This window comes from Orycteropus afer, unplaced genomic scaffold (assembly GCF_000298275.1).
Source record: "Orycteropus afer afer isolate SDZICR_OR568_19922 unplaced genomic scaffold, OryAfe1.0 scaffold00009, whole genome shotgun sequence".
Lineage (NCBI taxonomy): Eukaryota > Metazoa > Chordata > Mammalia > Tubulidentata > Orycteropodidae > Orycteropus > Orycteropus afer.
Window position 1 is genome coordinate 18102283 of NW_006921596.1, and position 19067 is coordinate 18121349.

Below are 19067 nucleotides of genomic sequence, written 5' to 3' on the forward strand. Positions count from 1 at the left end.
CCAATGTCAGGCCACAAGCATACAGAGGGAGGAGCCCCAGCAGCCCAAGTCAGGGGGACACAACAGCCACTCAGGCCAGGGGACAGGGCTGAGGCAGAACTGTAAGGTGGGGTCTGAGATAGCCCTCTCCCCCAGTATGAAGAATCCTGAATCCTCCCTGCCCAGAGAGCAGACCCCACCCCTGTCCAAATTCCTGAGCCTTCTTGGTGAGTAAAGAGGCCCTTCTGGAAGGGAAAACTTCACCCCCACCCCCAGGCCCAGTGCACCCAGACCACCAGGCGTACACCCCCCCGCTTCTCAGCAGAGCCAGCAGCTCTAAGCCACCATCTCCTCCTGTGGTCCATCCTCAACCCTCCCTGTACTCCTCACCCCGTATGGACCCTCTCCCTCCCAGCTGGAGGCAGGAGTGACTCCAGCCTGGCCAGCATCCCTTCTCCTGGTCATCACTGCCCTTTGCTGGTTCTGACTCAGCCACCTGCTCCACGTGTTCTCAGCCTGCCCAGACCCCCTTCCCTCTTGTGCCACCTGCCTGTTCCCCTCCCCTCTCCCAGGCAGGGGTGGGCTTGGCGCCCCCTTCCTCCTCAGCAAAGCCTTCTCTCTTAGGTACAGTGATCCCTCCTCCCGACCCTGCTGCCACCACCCACCCCCTATTAACTGTAATTTTGTAAGAAGAGTGACTTGTTGGTTTAATAAATCTCTAGTTATTGTAATAATTTATTGGCTGCCGTAATGTATTTATTAGTCACCAACCATTAATAAAAAAAGTGCCAGCTGGTTTCTAGCACGAGTGTGGTGTGTTGTGTCGGTGCCCAAGCAGCGCCTCCAGCACGCCCACACCACGTGGGACCCGGGCCAAGGCTGCGGGCCACCTGCTGGAGTGGGCACTTACTGCACTGGGCAGCAGGACTCCAGGTGACCAGGAATTGTTGCAAGTGTCATGGAGGTGAGGGCAGGAGGCTGTGTGGCTCAGGGCTGAGCCCACCTTCCTGTCCTAACATCTCCACACCTAGGCCAGGACCAGACACGGTGGCAGACTCCCCAAAAGGAAAGTAGACATGCTTCCTTTGCTTTTGGGTAATCTGCCCGTGGGCAGGCAGAGGGCTGGAGCAGGTGGGCAAAGGACATGGCCCAGGGAGGCGGGTTCCCAGTGGCTCTGCGGGAAAGCACTGCGGGCTGGTGGCTATTTGTAACCCTGACTTCTTCCTCTTTTCTCCAATGGTGCATCTCTGTTTTAAATGTGCTCCGGCGTCTGTCTCCTCCTGGGAAGCTTGTAAGGACAGCCAGTGCCCTTGGCTCCTCGGTGATGGGCTCCAGTTGGCACTCAGAGGGAAGGCAGGCAGGCCTGTGGGGCGCGGAGGGGTCTCTGGCACCGGCACTTCCCCTCCCTGCAGCCAGCTCCTTTCCTTAAAGTCCCAGCTGCAGTGCCAGGATCAGGCTTTCTTGGAGGCCCTCTCTAAGGCCCTCCCTGAATACCATGTCTGACTGCATGTGTACCCCCCCCCCATCCAGCTCCCTTCTTGCAGCCTCAGGCCTTTCTACTGTGTGAGCATCCTCTTCCCAACTAGACTGTGAGCTCTTGGAGAGCAGGAGCCTTATCCGGGTCAGGTCTATAGCCCCCTAGCAGCCCAGCAGGGGTCTGCTGAGAATGTTGGTTAGAAAAATGAGTGAGTGAGTGGGTGGGTGGGTGAGTGAGCAAGCGGACACTCTGTAACCCTGAGCATGGTGGCAGCAGGGGGGCTGGGCACTGGCAGAGTGGTACCGTGTAGCACCTGCCTGGGAGAACCAGCCTGGGTTTCTCCTCCAGACCTAAGCTGAGTGGTCTTGTGTTGAAAAGAACAGACTGGTCCACAAGCCAAATACACATAGCCCTCTACCCTCAGTTTTGGTCACCCTGGTGATTCCGCATGATGTCCTGGGCGTCCCCAACAACTGTAGACCACAGCAGGTGCAGACAGTGGTGAAGTGGATTGGGAGTGGGCCTCTGGCTGTGGGTTTTCAGCTCTTTGTTGAGCAGCTGTAGGATGAGGGTGACTCTGTAGGGTGGGGAGTGAAGGGCCAGTCTCCCATTGATTCCTTGGTGTCTTGGAGGTCTCCACTCTGTCTTCATAGGTGGCCCTAAGCAAGGATTCACTTGGCCTTCTAGGAAACCTCCACCTACCATTTTCTGAGTAGACACCATTGAGACAACACAAGGCAAATGCGTGTCTCTCTCCCCAAGTGGGACCATGTGAATGCAGGGGGAGCTGAGAATGCATTGTCCTGGCTGATGCTAGAAGTGGAGGCAAGCATATGAGTTCACTGCAAAGTAAAAGGACAATGCCATTTACTACGTGGCGGGTGGTGAGACCATGCCATTTGTGGAAGGGCTCCCAAAGGGCAGCTGAGACCTGAGACTGCCCCACTCTGCCAGCTGGCTTGAGCCAATAAAAACAAGGGCTTGGAGATAATAGCCTTGACAGGGTAGGTATGTAATGATGCAATCATGGAAGGGGTTACTGAAGGCTGAACTGACCAATCGTAACGCTATTTATTCCTCTAAAGGCCACAAACTAATGATATTCCCAGAGAAACCCATTGCATAAGCAGGTCAGAGCCTGTCACAGGAGCCTGTGGGAGCTGAGAGTTGTGACAGCCCCTTGCTCTGTGGCATTGGACCATGGCCCATTTCAACACAGGGCCCTTGAAGTTCCCTCTGCCTCCAGATGCCCATGGAGCAGAGAGGTTGAAGCCCTGGATCTGGCCTAGAGCAGGGTACAAGTCTCTGCTCTCTCATGTCCCTGTTATGTCCCCTAAGGATTGATGAGGTTAAGTATACAAGGTAGGTGAAGCGCTTGGCATGTGCTGGCACAGAGTGGGCCTCAGTCATTGATGGTCACTCTGTCACCTTCCTCACCCTCCTGCTCAGAGCAAGGTCGTGGTAATTGGAAGAGTGATTTACTCAGCTCCTAGCATTTACTTATCCCTAGGGTAGCGAGTTCACCTCTCAGTGAATCATGTCCCCACTAAGCCCTTCTCTTTCCTATTATTTGTTCCAGTCTTCTTAATTCAGAGCTAAGTTTAACTAGGAATTACCTATGGGCTGGGACTTTAGGCTGTGGAGCTGGGTGTGGCGTCTCAAAGTGGGACGAGTCAGTCCTCAGCCCAGGGTGTCCTCCTCGGGCTCGGCTTTCCTTGGGGTGCCTGTCACATTCACAAACAAATTTCTGAGTGCCCAGCAGTACTTCACATCTGAATTGCCCAGAACTCCTTGCAGGGTCAAATGTGGCTGAGTTGGACCCATCTGGAGGGTGTGGCCAGTCCACCTGCCGCTCCCGGAGGCAGCTCTGCACAGGAGCAGCTCCCCTGCTTAGTGGCTCCCAAGCGGCCAGGAGGTGACTGGCGTGACTTCCTCTCAGACCACAGGAGGGACCTGGAAGCCCATACCACTTCCAGAGGCCCGCCCCTTGATGAGGGCCCAGGAGGAAAGTCCAAACAAAGAAGGCCAAAGCCTAGCTCTGGGGCCCCTGGCCCCCACAGCACCCACATACACACACATTCTTTGTGTAGAAAGGGAAGCCCCAGGTGGCCCTGTCCTTAGCTTCATCCAGGGAGCCAGGGTTGGTTCCCAGTCACCTCTGCCGCTAAGCCGTCAGGATGGGTGAGGGCACGCTCTGAGATAGGGGCTTTACAGACAGCTTCTCTCTACGCCGCCTCGGTCGAGGGCCACTCGAGCCTCCCCTGAGCAGCCAAGTCACCTAGAGCTCTCTCTCAAGCCTAATTCTCTTCTTCTCTTTCCCTGTCTCCGTGTCTGTCCCTCCCGCTGTCTGTCTGGCTTCTCTTCTCCCCGCCTGGGGCTGCAGAACCGCATGCACGAGTCTCTCATGCTCTTCGACTCCATCTGTAACAACAAGTTCTTCATCGATACCTCCATCATCCTCTTCCTCAACAAGAAAGATCTCTTTGGCGAGAAGATCAAGAAGTCACCTTTGACCATCTGCTTCCCTGAATACACAGGTGGGTGTCATGCGGCCCTGTGCATCAGGCAGGCCACCCAACGGGGACCTGGGTCTTCCCCAGTAGGTCCAGGTAGGGACGTGAGCCAGACCCCGACCTCCTGTGGGCTCAGGGAATAGGTTGCCCAGCCAGCAGCACGTGACCCAGACGAGGACAGGGTGCGTGGGGCCAGCTGAGGGGGCCGGCAGGCTGTGGAGGAAGCACTCGGGGTGCAGCCTGGGTGTGGTGGGAGCTGTCTCCTCCTGAGCCGTGGGCGTTGTGACCAGGAGGCTCAGAGGTGACATGGCAGGGACTAGGAGGCAGGACAGAACCACAGGCTTTTCTTGCAGAAGGTCCTCCCTCAGTTTTGCCATGGCGTCCCCTCACCCTGCTCAGGGCTAGGGCTGGTCCACAGCAACTTGGCATGAATTTCTTGTTGTTCAGTGCCATTGAGTTGGCTACACCTCCCAGCGACTCTGTGTACAACAGAGTGAAACACTGCCCGGTGCTGTGCCACCCTCACAGTCCTGGCTATGCCTGAGCCCGTCACTGCAGTCACTGTGTCAATCCATCTTGTTGAGGGCCTTCCCCTTTTTCATTGTCCCTCCACTTTACCAAGCATGACATCCTTCTCCAGGGAATGCGTGAATTAGAACATTCTAATTCCCCTTCCTCCACTCCACCGGTGGGTGTGTGGCCTAAGAGTGGGCTACATTTCAGCCCCCACTTGCCTCCCTACTGTGTGTTTCACTTCCATGCCCACACCAGACACCACAGTGTGTGGCAGTCCCCCCATGCCCAGCCCGGTCATCCCTTCCTCACCCCACCATGCCTCCTCTCTCCACTCTACACCCCACTGTGCCTCCTCCCTCAACCTGGTCTTTTCACCAGATCAAATCTTCTATTATCTGCAAGCTGCCTCCCTTTTTTCTGTCTTCTCTGAGGCATTTTTCTCCCAAATGACTCTCATGGGAATGTTCTATTGACCCCTGAATGGATGGGTGAGGGACCGGACTGTAGCAACAGCAGAGGGAGGGTGGCGGTTATAGGACAGACCAGCTCTGGGACCCCCGGGATCCCATGAGGGGCTGCAGCTCAGGTGAGAAGCAGTGTTGATGGGAATCCAGGCTGAGTCCCTGTGCCAGCAGGCCCCTGAGTGGAGTCATCTTTGCATGCTGAGAGCACGGAGGGCCCGACCCTTGACCACGCTGCTGTGGAGGAGGGTGTGTCCTCCCCTCCAGGGAAGGGCACAAGTTGGCTCCTCCAGGAAGTCAGTCACTGACACAGCCCTGAAGGGAGGCTGTGGGCATGGGCTCAGGGCTCAGGGGTCTCAGGTCCCAGCCAGGGGGCTCTTGATATTGATAAGACAGTGATTTTTTCTGAGTCCAAAATAGATCTAGTCTCCACCCTTCACTAGTGGAACCTACTACCTGGGGCTCCGGGAATTTGTGCATTTGCAAGGTTTCTGCTCATCCTGGGGCCGAGAGCGGGGCGGGGACGAGCACTGTGCCTGCACTGCAGCCGTTGGGTCCCACAGACGGCCGTGAGGAGCACAGACTCTCCAGCTGGGCAGGGGGCCCAAGCAGCCTGGACCCCGGCGCCTTTGGGCTAGTTAGCGCATCTCCCCAGCCCCTTTCCCCGTCTGAGCACCACAGTAACTGTACGTCTAGACCGGTCGCCGTCCAGTCGATCTGACACATGGCAACTCCTTATGTGTCAGAGGAGATCTACACTCTACAGGGTTTTCAATGGCTGGTTTTTCAGAAGTGGATTGCCAGGCCTTTCTTCCGAGGTGCCTCTGGGTGGAGTCAAACCGCCAGCCTTTCAGTTAGCAGTCAAGCACGTTAACCATTTATATCATCCAGGCACTGTGGGTGCCACAGTAGATTGTAATGATGCCTGCTTCATGGGGTAGTTGTAAGTGTGAAGGTGTGAGTGGAGAGGACAGTCTGGTGTCAGAGCTCGAAGTGAAGGTAGAAGTCAGGGAAGGGGCAGCTGGCTAGGTGGAGGTGCCCTCTGCAGGGTAGAGTGAACACAGGGGGGCTTGGGATGGGCCCAGAAAGGCCCAGCCCCAGGCTTGCCAACTGAGTGGGAGGGCCCTGCCTGCTGGCAGAGGTAGGCTGCACCCACACTCTTGGCAGCCACTGCTGACCGCCGCACCTCAGCAAAGGCCCTCCCGGACCAATTCTGGTCTTTGGAAAATGTTGGTAACAGGATGGAGCCTGGAAGCCTACATGGCCTGGCAGGTCATCTCAGGCCATGCTGTCTCCAGAGGGCAGGCCCAATCCTGAGGCTCACCCTAACGCTCATCCTTGTCCCCAGGGACAGGGGCCCCACTGGAGCCCGGCTCGGGACAAGGTCGTGAGTGGTCCGTCTCGCTGCTATGGAGCATGGGGGCTGGATGCCTCCAATTGATGGCCCCAGGGAAAGTGAACTGAATGTTCAAAACCTCTAAATTCCCCCAGGGCCTTCAGAGGGCTCCCATGTGAGTCCAGAACCACTGGGATGGCTGACAAGTAGGCAGCCCAATGGAGACCCTGCCTGGCACGCACAGTAATAAGGGCCACTCACACCCAACACGAGCTGCTTCCTAAGAGCGGGGCTCTCTGGAGAAGACTCCCCTCACCTCGGCCCTCCCTCCCTCCCTCCCTCCGACTCTGCTCATTTGCTTCACAATACATCTCCCTCCACCATCACCTCTTCGTTTTTTTTAATCTACCTCAAACTCTGCAAAAGCCCACCTCCCATCACATGGTCCAGAGTTCTGAAATAATATTTTGCTGATGCCTGACCTCGCTCCCTTAAGCCTCCAGGTACCACGGAATGCAGTGGCCACATGGAGTGCTAAGGCCTGTGGAGGACACGGGCTGGTGGGTGGAGGCAGGTGGTAGCGAACATCCAAGGGGGCTCTTAAGGGGCCGTCCTGGCCCACATGCACCAGGCAGGAGAGGTTTGGATAAAAGCACGGGACTCAGCAGAGCTGGCACCCCTGCTACCCAGAGAGGATGTCCCTGTGGGTCCTCTCCTGGAAAATAGACACTTTTCTCTGTCACCAGGGCCTTTGTCTTGGCTCTCTCTGCACAGGAAGCTCCTTGATAGAGTCCAGGTCTCAGGCTTTGTGTAGGCTTTGAGAAGTGCCTACAATTAACTTGGAAGCAGCTTGGCTGACAACTGTGGGCTTGTTTTCTTCTGTGCTCGGTGTCTGACGGTGGGTTCCTGGAGGTTCTGCCGTGTGGGTTTGGGTGCTCCTGCTGGGCGGCCGAAGGCCCTCTTCTTCTCCCCCAGAGATGTTTCCACCCCGTACCCAGGGCCTCTTTCACGTTTGCCTAGAGCACAGGGCTAGCTTCTTCCTGTTTAATATCAGTCCTGACTGCAGAAGCCTTGCTTCAGCCCAGACCCCAAACTCCCCAGCCCCATGGCTCACACCCTTGGAGAATGAGGCCCCACATCCTCAAACAGAGTATATTATTTCCACATTAGGCCAGATCCTAACAGCACTGAAGAGAACAGCACATCTTCCTTTGCTGGACTGACAGCGACTTCTGGGTTGGTCTGTTTTGTTGATCACTGTCGATCAGGCAGAGCCACGGGGTTTGGGCTACAGCTGCCAGACATTGGTTGAAAAACTTATGTCACCCAGAGATGTTCCCACCCACTCACCCAGCCCTAGCCAGGGCCCAGGAAACACCAAAGGAATTGGTGAGGGCAATAGGGAGCCCAGTTGGGTGTTATCCACACCAGTATCCCCTTAGAGGTCCCAATTTGGAGATACTGAGACTCCCGGATCCTAGCCTCTCACCCAAAGCTAAACCCGCTTAGAGAGACTCCCAGCTCTCAAAGTGGCTTCTCATTCGAGGACCTCATCAAGGAAGAAGTGCAGGTCCTCCCTCTCAGGCACCGAGCCAGGGGCCCTCACCAGCCCCAGCTGGCCTATTTGCTTGGTTTCTGAGAAGCAACAAGACTAGCTGAAACCCAGGGAAGTGGTGGGATGGTGGACCCAGGCCCTCTGAGCTTCCATTTGCTCATTAGCAGGCAGAAGAAATTACCTGTGGCCCTGTTCTTCCAGGGCCCCTGGGTCAATCCAGTGAGAAAACATGGAAAAGATCTTGAGAAGTCAAAAGTCAGGCAAATGCAAAACGTACATCATCTTTGATTTAAAAGGTGACCACACCTTGGAGAACAAATGGCCCGCAGTTCCTAGAGCTGCTTTCCTCTGGTCCCTTGCTGTTTCCTCCTGCCTCCTGAAAACCACCGGCCAGCTTCTCTGCTTCTGCACTCCCCCCGCCCAGCCCAGCACAGCTCTCACGGGGGCCTCCCCTGTTCTGTGTCTGTTACAGGCCCCAATACCTACGAAGATGCAGCTGCCTACATCCAAGCACAATTTGAAAGCAAAAACCGCTCACCCAACAAAGAAATTTATTGTCACATGACTTGTGCCACAGACACGAATAATATCCAGGTGGTATTCGACGCTGTCACCGACATCATCATTGCCAACAACCTCCGGGGCTGCGGCTTGTACTGACCTCTTGTCCTGTATAGCAACCTATTTGGTAATGATTCCAGCACTCAGAAAAGCTTGCACATGCGCGCGCACACACACACACACACACCCCAACAGATGCAAGTTGGTAAATAAAATTTAAAAAGGCATAACAAAAAACATATATATACAAATCTATATATATAAATCTTTTTAGTTTGTGTTAGAAAGAGCTGTGGCCAGAACTGACCACTGTTTTATAGTTCATCAAGATTTCCCTGGGGCCAGCACATGAGCATGCCCGTGTGTGAGTGTACACACACACACACACACACATACCCACACGATGGGCGTCCTGATTGGGGAGCCCATCCTTTTAAGAGCAGCCATGTGATTTTACCCCCTGAGACTCATTTCTGTGAGCAGGGGAGGGCAGAGAACGCCCTGGCTTCAGTCTGGCTGTTTCTCCGCCTTCCACCCACCAAGGCAGTGTGCTCTCCGTCCGTCCTGCTCTTGTGCGAATTCCAAAACTCTTTTAAAAATGACCGACACCCTAAACATCTCCCTACCCTATTCCCCAGCAACAACAATTCAAAGATGCTTCTCTTCTGGGTGGTGGTGGTGGTTGATTTCACGTATTCAGAAGAATCATTGCTCCGACCAATGCACTGTCTCCTGAGTTTTCTTTATTCACGTTAATAATGCAAGAATCAGAGAGAGGGAGACTCAGTCTGCTTCCTAGAAGCAACTGAGGGGAGGAGACATGCGAGTCATGGCTCCAGTTCACCTGCAGGATTGAAGCCCGAACCCCAATGAGAGGGCACGCTGGGCAGAAGGGGAGATAGTGGAGAAGGAGCAGGTGTGGCCCAGGGGCACAGGACTTATAGACTGAGCGGGTCCCCTGGCTGAGGCTTCCAGGGGCCCTGGGAATGGCTTCACTTGGTTCTGGAGCCCTCCCGTGATGCCACCCCATCTTGCCCGACCCCAACACTATGAAAAAATGTCCCAGGGTTTTTTGGTTGCTTGCTTGCTTCTTAAAATCAAAGAAAATGGTCAGACTGGACCCCTTATCTCTTTCTCTACAGACTGCTTCACGGACTCTTTGCTGTTGACGTTCATCTCCTGATAGCATGACCTTTGGGCCTTTGTAAGACACACAGCCTTTCTGTACCAAGCCCCTGTCTAACCTACGACCCCAGAGTGACTGACGGCTGTGTATTTCCGTAGAATGCTGTAGAATTCGGTTTTAGTTGAGTCTTTACATTTAGAATTTGAAAGAAAAAAAACCCGAACATTTCTCATGTGCTTTGTAGCTTGAAAAAAGAGGAAAAAGGAAAAAACATTTCATCCATATTTCTTTTTTTTTTTGAAACAAGTAAACATACACCACCACTGCCACCACCACCACCACCACCACAGCCCCTAGCGCCCCCGCAGAGGTGCTGGGCCGTGTGTCGCCAGGCGCTCCTGCGCAGTGTGTGGGTTTTTGGAGATATGTGCTCAGGCTGTGCTTCCGGGAACCACGCAGACCCCTGCAGGCCCCCGGTGGCCTTTCAGCCACCTGACACCAAGTGATGGCTCCCACTCCTCAGCCCTGTCGCCCCAACCACACACTCACTCCAGGTTTGTATAGAAAAAGCACAGCTCTCACTGGCCAGTAGCTGCCAAAAAAAAAAAAAAAAAAAAATCCCTATCATATATATAAATAGAGCCCTATAGAAATCAGTTGTTCTGTCAACAACCTTCTCAAGATTTTGTTTTTTCTTTCTGTTGTGTTTTCTTTTGTCTGATGAGAACCACAAACTACACACCAAATCCGTGCTCACAGTCTGTAGGAAGTGGGGGTGTGGCTTCTTTTCCTTTTACATTTTGGATCCTTAGTCTTTCAGGCGACCTCTCCTTTTTCTGTGGACCCTTCCTTGCCACCTTTTCCTTTGTTTCTGCAGCCTGTGTTCGCTCTTTCTCATGTGGGGATGTTTGTGCTGCAGATAAAAAGAACAACAACAACAACAAAATTTTTAAATACCACAAGATGGGGAAAAAAAAAACACAAAAAAAAAATTAAAAAAAATAAGATGGAATGTAGTGTTTACATTAAAGCCACTGTTTTCATGACCCGTCCTATGTCATTTCTACTGACTAGTATACAACCCCCAAACTTCATGGTTCCACTTTTAAGACTTAACATTTGCTGAAGAAAACCAGTCACAGCCATTTCAAATAAAGAGGCAAAAAGACAAAACACACAAAAAATTAAAAACACAGGAAAAAAAATTTAAAAAAAAAGGAAAAAAGGAGGAAAAAAAAAAAAAAAAACAGCCCACGGGTCTTTCTAAGCCTTTCTATTCCCAATTGGTGAGGTTTCTGTGGTATCTTACACACTGCCAGTCTACTTCTCTAATGGAAAATTCATGTGTAGCTCAATAAAGAGAATGTTTGTCTGTATTCTTAAGTCTCTCACCCTCTGGCTTTCGGTGACGATTGTTTGGTGGGGGTACCACTCGGGCCACAGACGCTGCTGGGATGTTGGCGGGCAGGTGATAAGGGCCGGGTAAGGAATCCTCTGCACAAACCCCTCTCCATGTCCCCACTCAGTGCTGTGGGGGTGGGAGACAGGCAGCTAGCTCTGAGAGGTCAGAGGACAGTGGCCCAGTGCCACCTGGGAACAAGGAGGGCAGAGGAGTGAGCCACTTCCTGCTCACAGTACACCCTCTTCCTCCTGGCTCCCAGCTCTTCTCATCTTCATCTGGTTGTTTTGTTTTTTAGGGTAGGGCAAGAAGCCCCAAATCTCTAGCTAATACAGGGTCCTGTTTCTTCTGTACAAAGTGGATGGCCAACAGTACAAGAACAGGCGGTCCCATGAATGAGGCCAGTCAGAAATTACCCAGGCCCTCTGCAGGCAAGGGGTCACGTCCCCTCATTCTGGACATCTTTAAAAGCTGGGAACAAGCTCTGGGTCCAAGTGGCCAGGAGGGTTTCCTCCTACCCTGCCTCTCATACTGCACCTGGATGTCAGGAAGCGGTGAGCCAAACAAACAAGGGATAACTAAGATGGGCCAGCCTGGCTCCCGGAGCTCTGACTCCTGTCTCCTCCGGGCTTCCTCAGGTGGCCACGTTTCTGCTATAAGAACTAGCCCTCAGTTGAGACTGGGACCTGCAGGGAACAGCAGGCCACGGAAATGCCAGCATCGTGCTTCTGTGCCCATCATTGGCCAAGCAGCCAAATGCGACACCATGCCATCTTCAGATGGAAGGGCTCTCCCCACTTCCTGTAAATGCCCAAATTGCCCAACTCAGGAAGGCCTTTCCTTCACAAGTGCCAGTGGTCTTTTTTTTCTAGTGGGGGTAGAGGTCAAGGCCGGCATTACCTCAATACTATGGAGTTAACTAATGCTAGTTCTCCAGTTACAAACACCCATGCCAGCCAGCCAGGTGCTCCCGAACCTCTTCTGCCAAGATAAGCCTGCAAGGAAGCCAGGCCACGCCTCTTTTCCGGTGCTTTCCCCACCGGCCTCCCCCAACACTCCCTCAAACTTGTTATCTGCACATGGTGGCACACAACACAACCAACCAGTGATCAATGGTGAGACTTGCAATCCTCACCACAGCTCTGCTTCCTAACACTGGTCTGGGGGCACCAACCAAGATGCAGATGAAGAGCTGAAGGACACTGTCTACATGTGGTGTCCCTAAATTTCTCTCAAACAAGACTAACAGGTTCTTCCCCACCTTCAAATGGAGTCTGCAGATAAAACCAACAGAAATTTGCCTTACCTTTCTTAAAAAGGAGCACTGGTGGTAGACTTCCTAAGGCATCTGACTGCTTACCAGAAGGTTGGCAGTTCAAACCCACCAGCCACTCCACAGAAGAAGATGGGGTGATCTACTTCCATAGATTTATAGCCTCAGAAACCCAATGGGGGTTGCTATGAGTCAGAATCGACTCGACAGCAGTGAGTTTGGTTTTTGGTTTGGTTTTCTTTCTTAAAAGGGAGATTAGGAGGAAACTTCTGGGAAGGATCCAGGGAAAAGACCAATTAAATTAGAACCAGGAAGATGGGGGGGCAAAACCTAAGCAACACATTTTTTCTAAATTCCACAGGACTCTCACGTGCAGCCAGGTTCGAGACCATGTTAACCTAACAGAAAGTACAGGCAAGAGGAAAGGTTTCAGATAATGGAGGCTTCGTGGTCAGGCTGACCATCTTTCCCAGGCTGCGTCCCGCCCTCCCAGAGCTCTGGTTCTTTGTTTTCATGGGCAAAGTCACACCACAGAACATTAGGTCTGGAAGCACACAGTCTGCACAGCCCCAGTGGGAAATCAGGTTCAAGAGGCCACCTGAGCAAACAGGAGTTCCATCACCACCAGTGAAACTTGCATGTGGGCCACCATTGTCTATGGTACACAAAGCCTCAACATTTGGAGGGGGAAAAAAAACTGAGGTGAACCTATAATGTCAACAAAACAGGGCCAATAAGAAAACGGACTAGTTTCAAAGACCCTGAGAGCACAAGGGCCACCTTTGCCGCAGTGCTTGGGACTCCCTGTTGCCTGTTTCCAAACTTCACCAGCGGCTGGGCTTCAGCTCTGTGACCACACGGCTGAGCGTGGGGAGGAGCTCCCAGTCCCTACAGACATTCAGGCTGGAGAAAGGAGCCCTGGGAAGGAGAACTCGGTCCAGGTAAAAGGAAACTAGCCTAGCTCCTGCTACGCCCTTAGCATCTGTCCCAGACACTTGCAAGGGGTGACAAAACGAAGATGGCAGAATGCCTCGGATCCTTAACTCTCCAGGGGCAACGATGAATTTCAGACTTCTCTTCTCGGGTCATTTTAAGCTACTCAAGAGATTTCTCTTGCTTTTGCTATTGTCATACTGCTGGATCCCCATATCCCAAGACCCTCTAAAATCGACCTGCACAGTTTTCCATTTTCACGTATCAGGAACAAAAGAACATGTGGAATTGGCGTTATCCTTACTGTGTGCAACATGGAATGCAAAGAGAGTTTGTTACAAGCAAGGGAAGTAAAATAACTTTTCTCTCCCTTACCCTGAAAACATGAGAGAAAAATAAGGGGAATAAGAGGTCAGTTCTGTCTCTCCACATACGTTCCCTGGGATTTAACTAGGAAAGAAAGCCTTCCAAGTTCAAAAGGAAGGGACCACACAACACACAACAAAAGGAGAGTCAACCCGACACCTCTGCATAGAGCTGCCTCCGCTCCCAGCTCCAGACAACACACCAGGAGAGTCTGCTTTTTATTATTATTATTATTGTTTTACAATAAAAACAGAAACAAACAGCAATGCTCTTAGCAAAACAAAACATTAAAAAAAAGTCACAGAAATTTACTAACAGCATTTCAAAGTAAGGCTTTTGAAAGATTTATTGAAATAAATTATCTCGGCCTAACTATTTACTCATCACCCTTTTCTCAATTACTTTTAAACATTCTAAAAACCTGCAGTTATGGAAAATACATTTAACTATGCCAATAATTTTAGATAATACTGGATTCTTCCCAAAAGGACTACCATAAAATTATGCTTTCAAACATTAAAAAAAAAAAAAAACAAAAAACTTAATCCAATGGGACATAAAACTGAACTATGTAACCTATGATTGCATGTTTCAAATCTTTAAACGTATAAAGAATTTTAAAAGTTTGGGAACAGGGTCTGCCCCTAAGGCAGGTGGATTCAACGTCTTAACCTTTGCTATGTTTACTTAAACCAATAGGAACAGAGTTATGAAAATGAAGGGCTTGAAGAAAAAAAGATAGGGCATCTTGTATTTCTTCAGTAAAGCCCTCCACAGTTTACTCCCCCATCTTGCAAGGCCCATATCCTCTCCAGGGACCAGGTCCTCAGAGGGTAACTGCCTACTACACTTGACCAATCAGAGCTCGCTGCCTAGTGCTGTCGGTGCTGGCCCTCCCCGCGCCGAGTGGGCACTGGGGCACGGAGAGGAGAGACACAGAGGGCTAACTCCACGGTGCCGAGTTGCAGGAGTGCAGAGTGAACGGAAACAAAGCCAGCTTCGATCTACTTCCTCAGAAAGTCAGGCCCGGACCTACTGTGACACAGACAGCCCTTCCTCTACTTGACAGCCCTGGACTTTCCCCTCCTTTGCACCAGGCATCAAACCAAGAGTGCTTTCTCGAGATGCCCTGCTTGCCCGGGGGCTGGGCGCCTGTGGTCTGGCTTCTGTGATGTCTTGAATGCCTGGCACTAAGAGTGGCAGTTTGCCGTGAGCTATCACGGATGGTGTGGAGCAGGCCCAGGCTGTACATCTCCTCGCAGCTGCTGCTCCCCCCCCCCACACCAGATTTGTCTGACTGATGCCCAAGCAGTAATCCAAGCTGCTTGCTGCAGGTCTCAGGCTGCCCACTTCCTCTCCACCTCCCCCCAACCCAAAGAAGTCCAGTCAGTGCCAAACGAGATCCTGCCTAGAGTTAAAATGTGCAGTGTTTCTAAGTGGGGGAGAAACGTCACATAGAAAGTATTACAAAAAGGATGAAATTTGTCAGCTGTCCAAACACTGTGAAGACCACATGCTTTCTACAGCGGCAATGCAGTCAAGCCCACTTCTTCACACAGCAGGCAGAACTGGAAAGGCCTCTGCCTCTCAGGCGCACGCTCAGGAGGAGGGGTGGAGGGAGGCGAGGCAACGCTAGGAGGTCTGCTGCTTCTGAAGTCTCCGTTCGGCCGCAGCAGCCAACATCCTTCGACGAAGGGTCACAGGGTCAGAGGACGTGCCTTCCGAGGGGAGGAAGCTCTCTGAGGCTGAATCATCTTCAGAACTTTTGTTCAAGAAACGCCTATAAAACACAAAGGAGTTGCATGAGAGATGTGGGAAGTTCCGGAACACACAGCAGTGTTTCTTTAATTATTTTTAATTTCTCCATATTCCAGACACCTATAAAGCTTTCTGTTGTCAGAAGGGACCATTCCCTGGGGAAGGATATCATGCTTGGTAAAGTGGAGGGTCCCCAAAAAAGGGGAAGACCCTCAATGAGATGGAGTGACACCGTGGCTACAACGATGGGCTCAGGTATAGCAAGGATTGAAAGGATGGCATGGGACGGGGCAGTGTTTCCTCTTGTTGTACACAGGGTCACTGGGAGTTGGGGCTGACTCAATGGCACCAAACAACAACAACAAGAATCTGTCATTCACCGCTATCCCATGAAGAAGACATCTCTCCCCAGACAGATGAACAAAAGTTCTCTTTGTCCCAGGGACAGGCCCAAGTACACAGCTGTTCCTCTGCCACCCCCATGAGGGCATGAAGTCCTTACCATCTCAAGGTCTGTGTTGGACATGGATCCACCAGAATAAACACAACACTGACCCTGTCCTCAAGAGTTTAAATAACACAACAAAAATTCCTACAGTGCTCCACACAACACTACACTCACTGCCACATGCAGCCATGAGGTAGAGAATGTGACAGGTGGCACGCAGACATAAAGACGACGTCACCAATGCTGGGCTGCGCAGCAGGGCGGTAAAGAGGGAGAACTTTGACTTCGGAGCCAGACCCCAGGCAGTGCTAACCTCTCCAGGCTTCAGCATCCTCAGGGCGTATGTCTTCCAAATGGGTGTAACAACAGTGCTCTCTCTCAGAGTTCAGAGAATTAAATGACTATTTGGGTTTCAAACATGCTGGCACACGAGTGCTATCTGTGCAGCGTGGGTACAGACGCCCAGAGGTGAAGACGGTGGCTACTGCTGACAGCACCAGCCCACCATTACCAGCTGGGCTCTGTGTTGCCTGATGTTCTGTCTTTTAAAGATAAGCTTGAGATTTCAACTTTTAAGTGACATGTGATGGTTTTGCAACATTGGTGACTGTTTAAAAGGACAGCATGTGGATCCTATATGACAAAGGCCTTCAGGCACTGGTTTCTGACCTGTGATTTATGCCTGCAAGAGCTGGAGAATCAACTTACTTCCGAGCCTGCTGCAGGAGGTCGTCCTTGCGCTGGACTAACATGCGCTGTCTCTCGTCAGCGGACTTGGAGAACCGGCTGCCCCGAGCCTCAAAGTCTTCCACCTCGCTGGGCTCCACGTCCACCTCACTGAAGTCAGACCCTTCCTCCAGCCAGGGACTGAGGTCCAGTGGCACACGCTCAGTCTGGACACAGGGAGGAAGCGGGGATGCAGCTGTGAGTGTGGGCTGCCTTTGGAGACCGTTCGCCTGGCCCGAGCGCCTCTCAACAATGCTTTTCCTCCTGCAGGGAGGATGCTGCAGGCAGAGGAGCAGCAAAGTGGGAACCGACTGCCTGTGTGTGACGGCAGATGCGGGTGCTTTGAGGGTAGGCACCCTGTGTCTGGCTTGTGTACCACAAAGAATAGGGCCTGACTCACACTAGATGTTCAATACAAATGGAATAGCAAATGATTATCAGATGACGAACATAAGCACCTCAAAATTGTACTCCCAGAAACTGATAACAAAGTTAGCTGCTCGTTTGCATTCTGGGGATTTTCTGTTCAATTCTACTACTTGCTCAACTGCCCTAACATAACTACACAAAAACACTGCTCTATATCCTACTCTGGTGAATAGCTGCTGGGGTCTTAAAAATTGTAAGTGGCCATCTAAGATGCAACTTTTGGTCTCTCCTCATTTGGAGCAAGGAAGAGTGAAGAAAATCAAAGATGCATGGAAATAATCAGTCCAAGGGGCTAGTGGACCATGGGCACCTCAGCCTACACGACCCTGAGACCAGAAGAACTAGCTGGTGCCCAGCTACCACAGCTAACCACTCGGAAAGGGATCAAAATAGGAGATCCTGGATAGAGTGGGAGAAAAATGTGGAACAAAACTCAAAATTATAAAAACAAACAAACAAAAAGACCAGCCTTACTAGTCTGACAGAGGCTGGTGAAACTCCCAAGACTATGGTTCCTAGTCACCCTTCAATTGAATTCACTCCTGTGGTTTAATATTCAGCCAATAAACAGACCTACAAGGTGAACTCTGGTAGCATAGTGCCTAAGGCACTTGACTGCTAACCAGAAGGCTGGCGGTTCAAACCCATCAGCCACTCCTCGGAAGGAAGGTTGGGCAATCTACTTCCGTAGTGATACCACCTCGGAAACCCAAGGAGGGGTCGCTATGAGTCGGGGCCAACTTGACGGCACATAACAACAACAACAACAAGGTTAACAACTGGACCAGGGAGAGGCACTCCCTAGAAGAGTCAACCGTGGGAGATCAGAAGGACTCACTTGCACAGTGAGAACGCTCAGAAGGCAGGGATGCACAGGAGCGAAGGGCACAGGGAAAGGGATCCAGAGGGAGGAAGTGGGAACAGAGGTGTTACACTGTGGTGCTGCAATCAATGTCACAAAACAAAAAGTGGATGAAGTGCTGAATGGAAAACAAATTTGTTCTGTAAACTTTCACCTAAATTACAATAAAAATTAAAAAAAAAAAAAATCAGTCTGGTACTGGTACAATGACAGACACATACACCAATGGAACAGAATTGAGAACCCAGAAGTAAATCTATCCACCTATGGACAACTGATCTTTGACAAACGGCTGAAAGCCATTAAATGGGGAAGAGATAGTCGCTTTAACAAATGGTGCTGTTCAAACTGGATATGCATTTGAATACCAATGAAACAGGATCCGTATCTCTCACCATACACAAAAACTAACTCAAGATAGATCAAAGAGGTAAATGTAAATCCCAAAACTATAAAGATCATCAGAAAAAGTCGAGGCAAATTTAGGGGCCCTAACACATGGCATAAAGGTGCTCTGGTGGTGTAGTGGGTAAGGCATTTGGCTGCTAACCAGAAGGTCAGCAGTTCAAACCTACCGACTGCTCTGTGGGAGGAAGATGAGGGAACCCACTTCCGTAGAGATTTACTGCCTTGGAATTCCAAGGGGGCAGTGCTGTGTGCCAGAATCAACTCAGTGCAGTGGTTTTGGGTTTTTTTTTCTTTTTTATTGGTTTGACAATATATGGCATAGGAGCTCTGGCAGTACAGTGGTTAAAGCATTCAGCTGCTAACCAAAAGGTCAGCAGTTCAAACCCACAAACGCTCCATGAGAGAAAGATGAGGCAATCTACTTCCATAAAGATTCACAGCCATGTTCAACTTTGTCCTACAGGGTCACTGTGAGATGGAACTAACTTGATGGCAGTCAGTTTGGATTTGGTTTTTCAGTTTTTGTTTTTCTTTTTAAACACATGGCATAAATACACTATCAAACATAAATAAAAATTCATAAAGAGAAGAAAAACCAGATGAGGGGGACCTCCTAAAAATTAAACATTTATACACATCAAAAGCCTTCACCAAAAGATTAAGAGAATTTACAGACTGAGGAAAAACAATTTAGTAATGACATAGCAGACAAGGGACTAATCTTTAAAATGTACAGGAAACTTTCATACCTCAACAACAAAAAGACAATCCAACATGGTGTATTTTACGTCCAGGGGCTTTTAGTTTTTCGATGGACAGTCAATTGTAGTTTGTGTTTAACTGAGTGGGAGAAAACAACAATCCGCATAAGACACAACCACACCTACAACTCCTGGGACTTCACTTACTGAGCGAGAGCCACTTCCTCCATCTCCAGCAAC

The 19067-nt window shown here is 51.0% G+C and overlaps 2 protein-coding genes across 2 annotated transcripts in view; one reads left to right on the forward strand and one right to left on the reverse strand.

The window, feature by feature from the left end:
• The first annotated feature begins 937 nt into the window (after nt 1–937).
• LOC122150538 (guanine nucleotide-binding protein G(o) subunit alpha-like) lies at nt 938–8497 on the forward strand. Its single transcript, XM_042781742.1, has 3 exons — nt 938–943; nt 3840–3993; nt 8310–8497. Exons 1-3 carry the CDS (start codon nt 938–940, stop codon nt 8495–8497), a joined length of 348 nt encoding a protein of 115 aa, XP_042637676.1.
• Nucleotides 8498–15127: 6630 nt separating this feature from the next.
• The window catches only part of AMFR (autocrine motility factor receptor), a 61747-nt gene continuing 57807 nt past the window's right edge, over nt 15128–19067 (reverse strand). The window contains exons 13-14 of the mRNA XM_007947194.2: nt 16410–16594; nt 15128–15275 (exon numbers count right to left, since the gene is read on the reverse strand). Coding sequence (XP_007945385.1) covers nt 15128–15275; nt 16410–16594 — 333 coding nt within the window. The remainder of the gene's footprint in view (nt 15276–16409; nt 16595–19067) is intronic.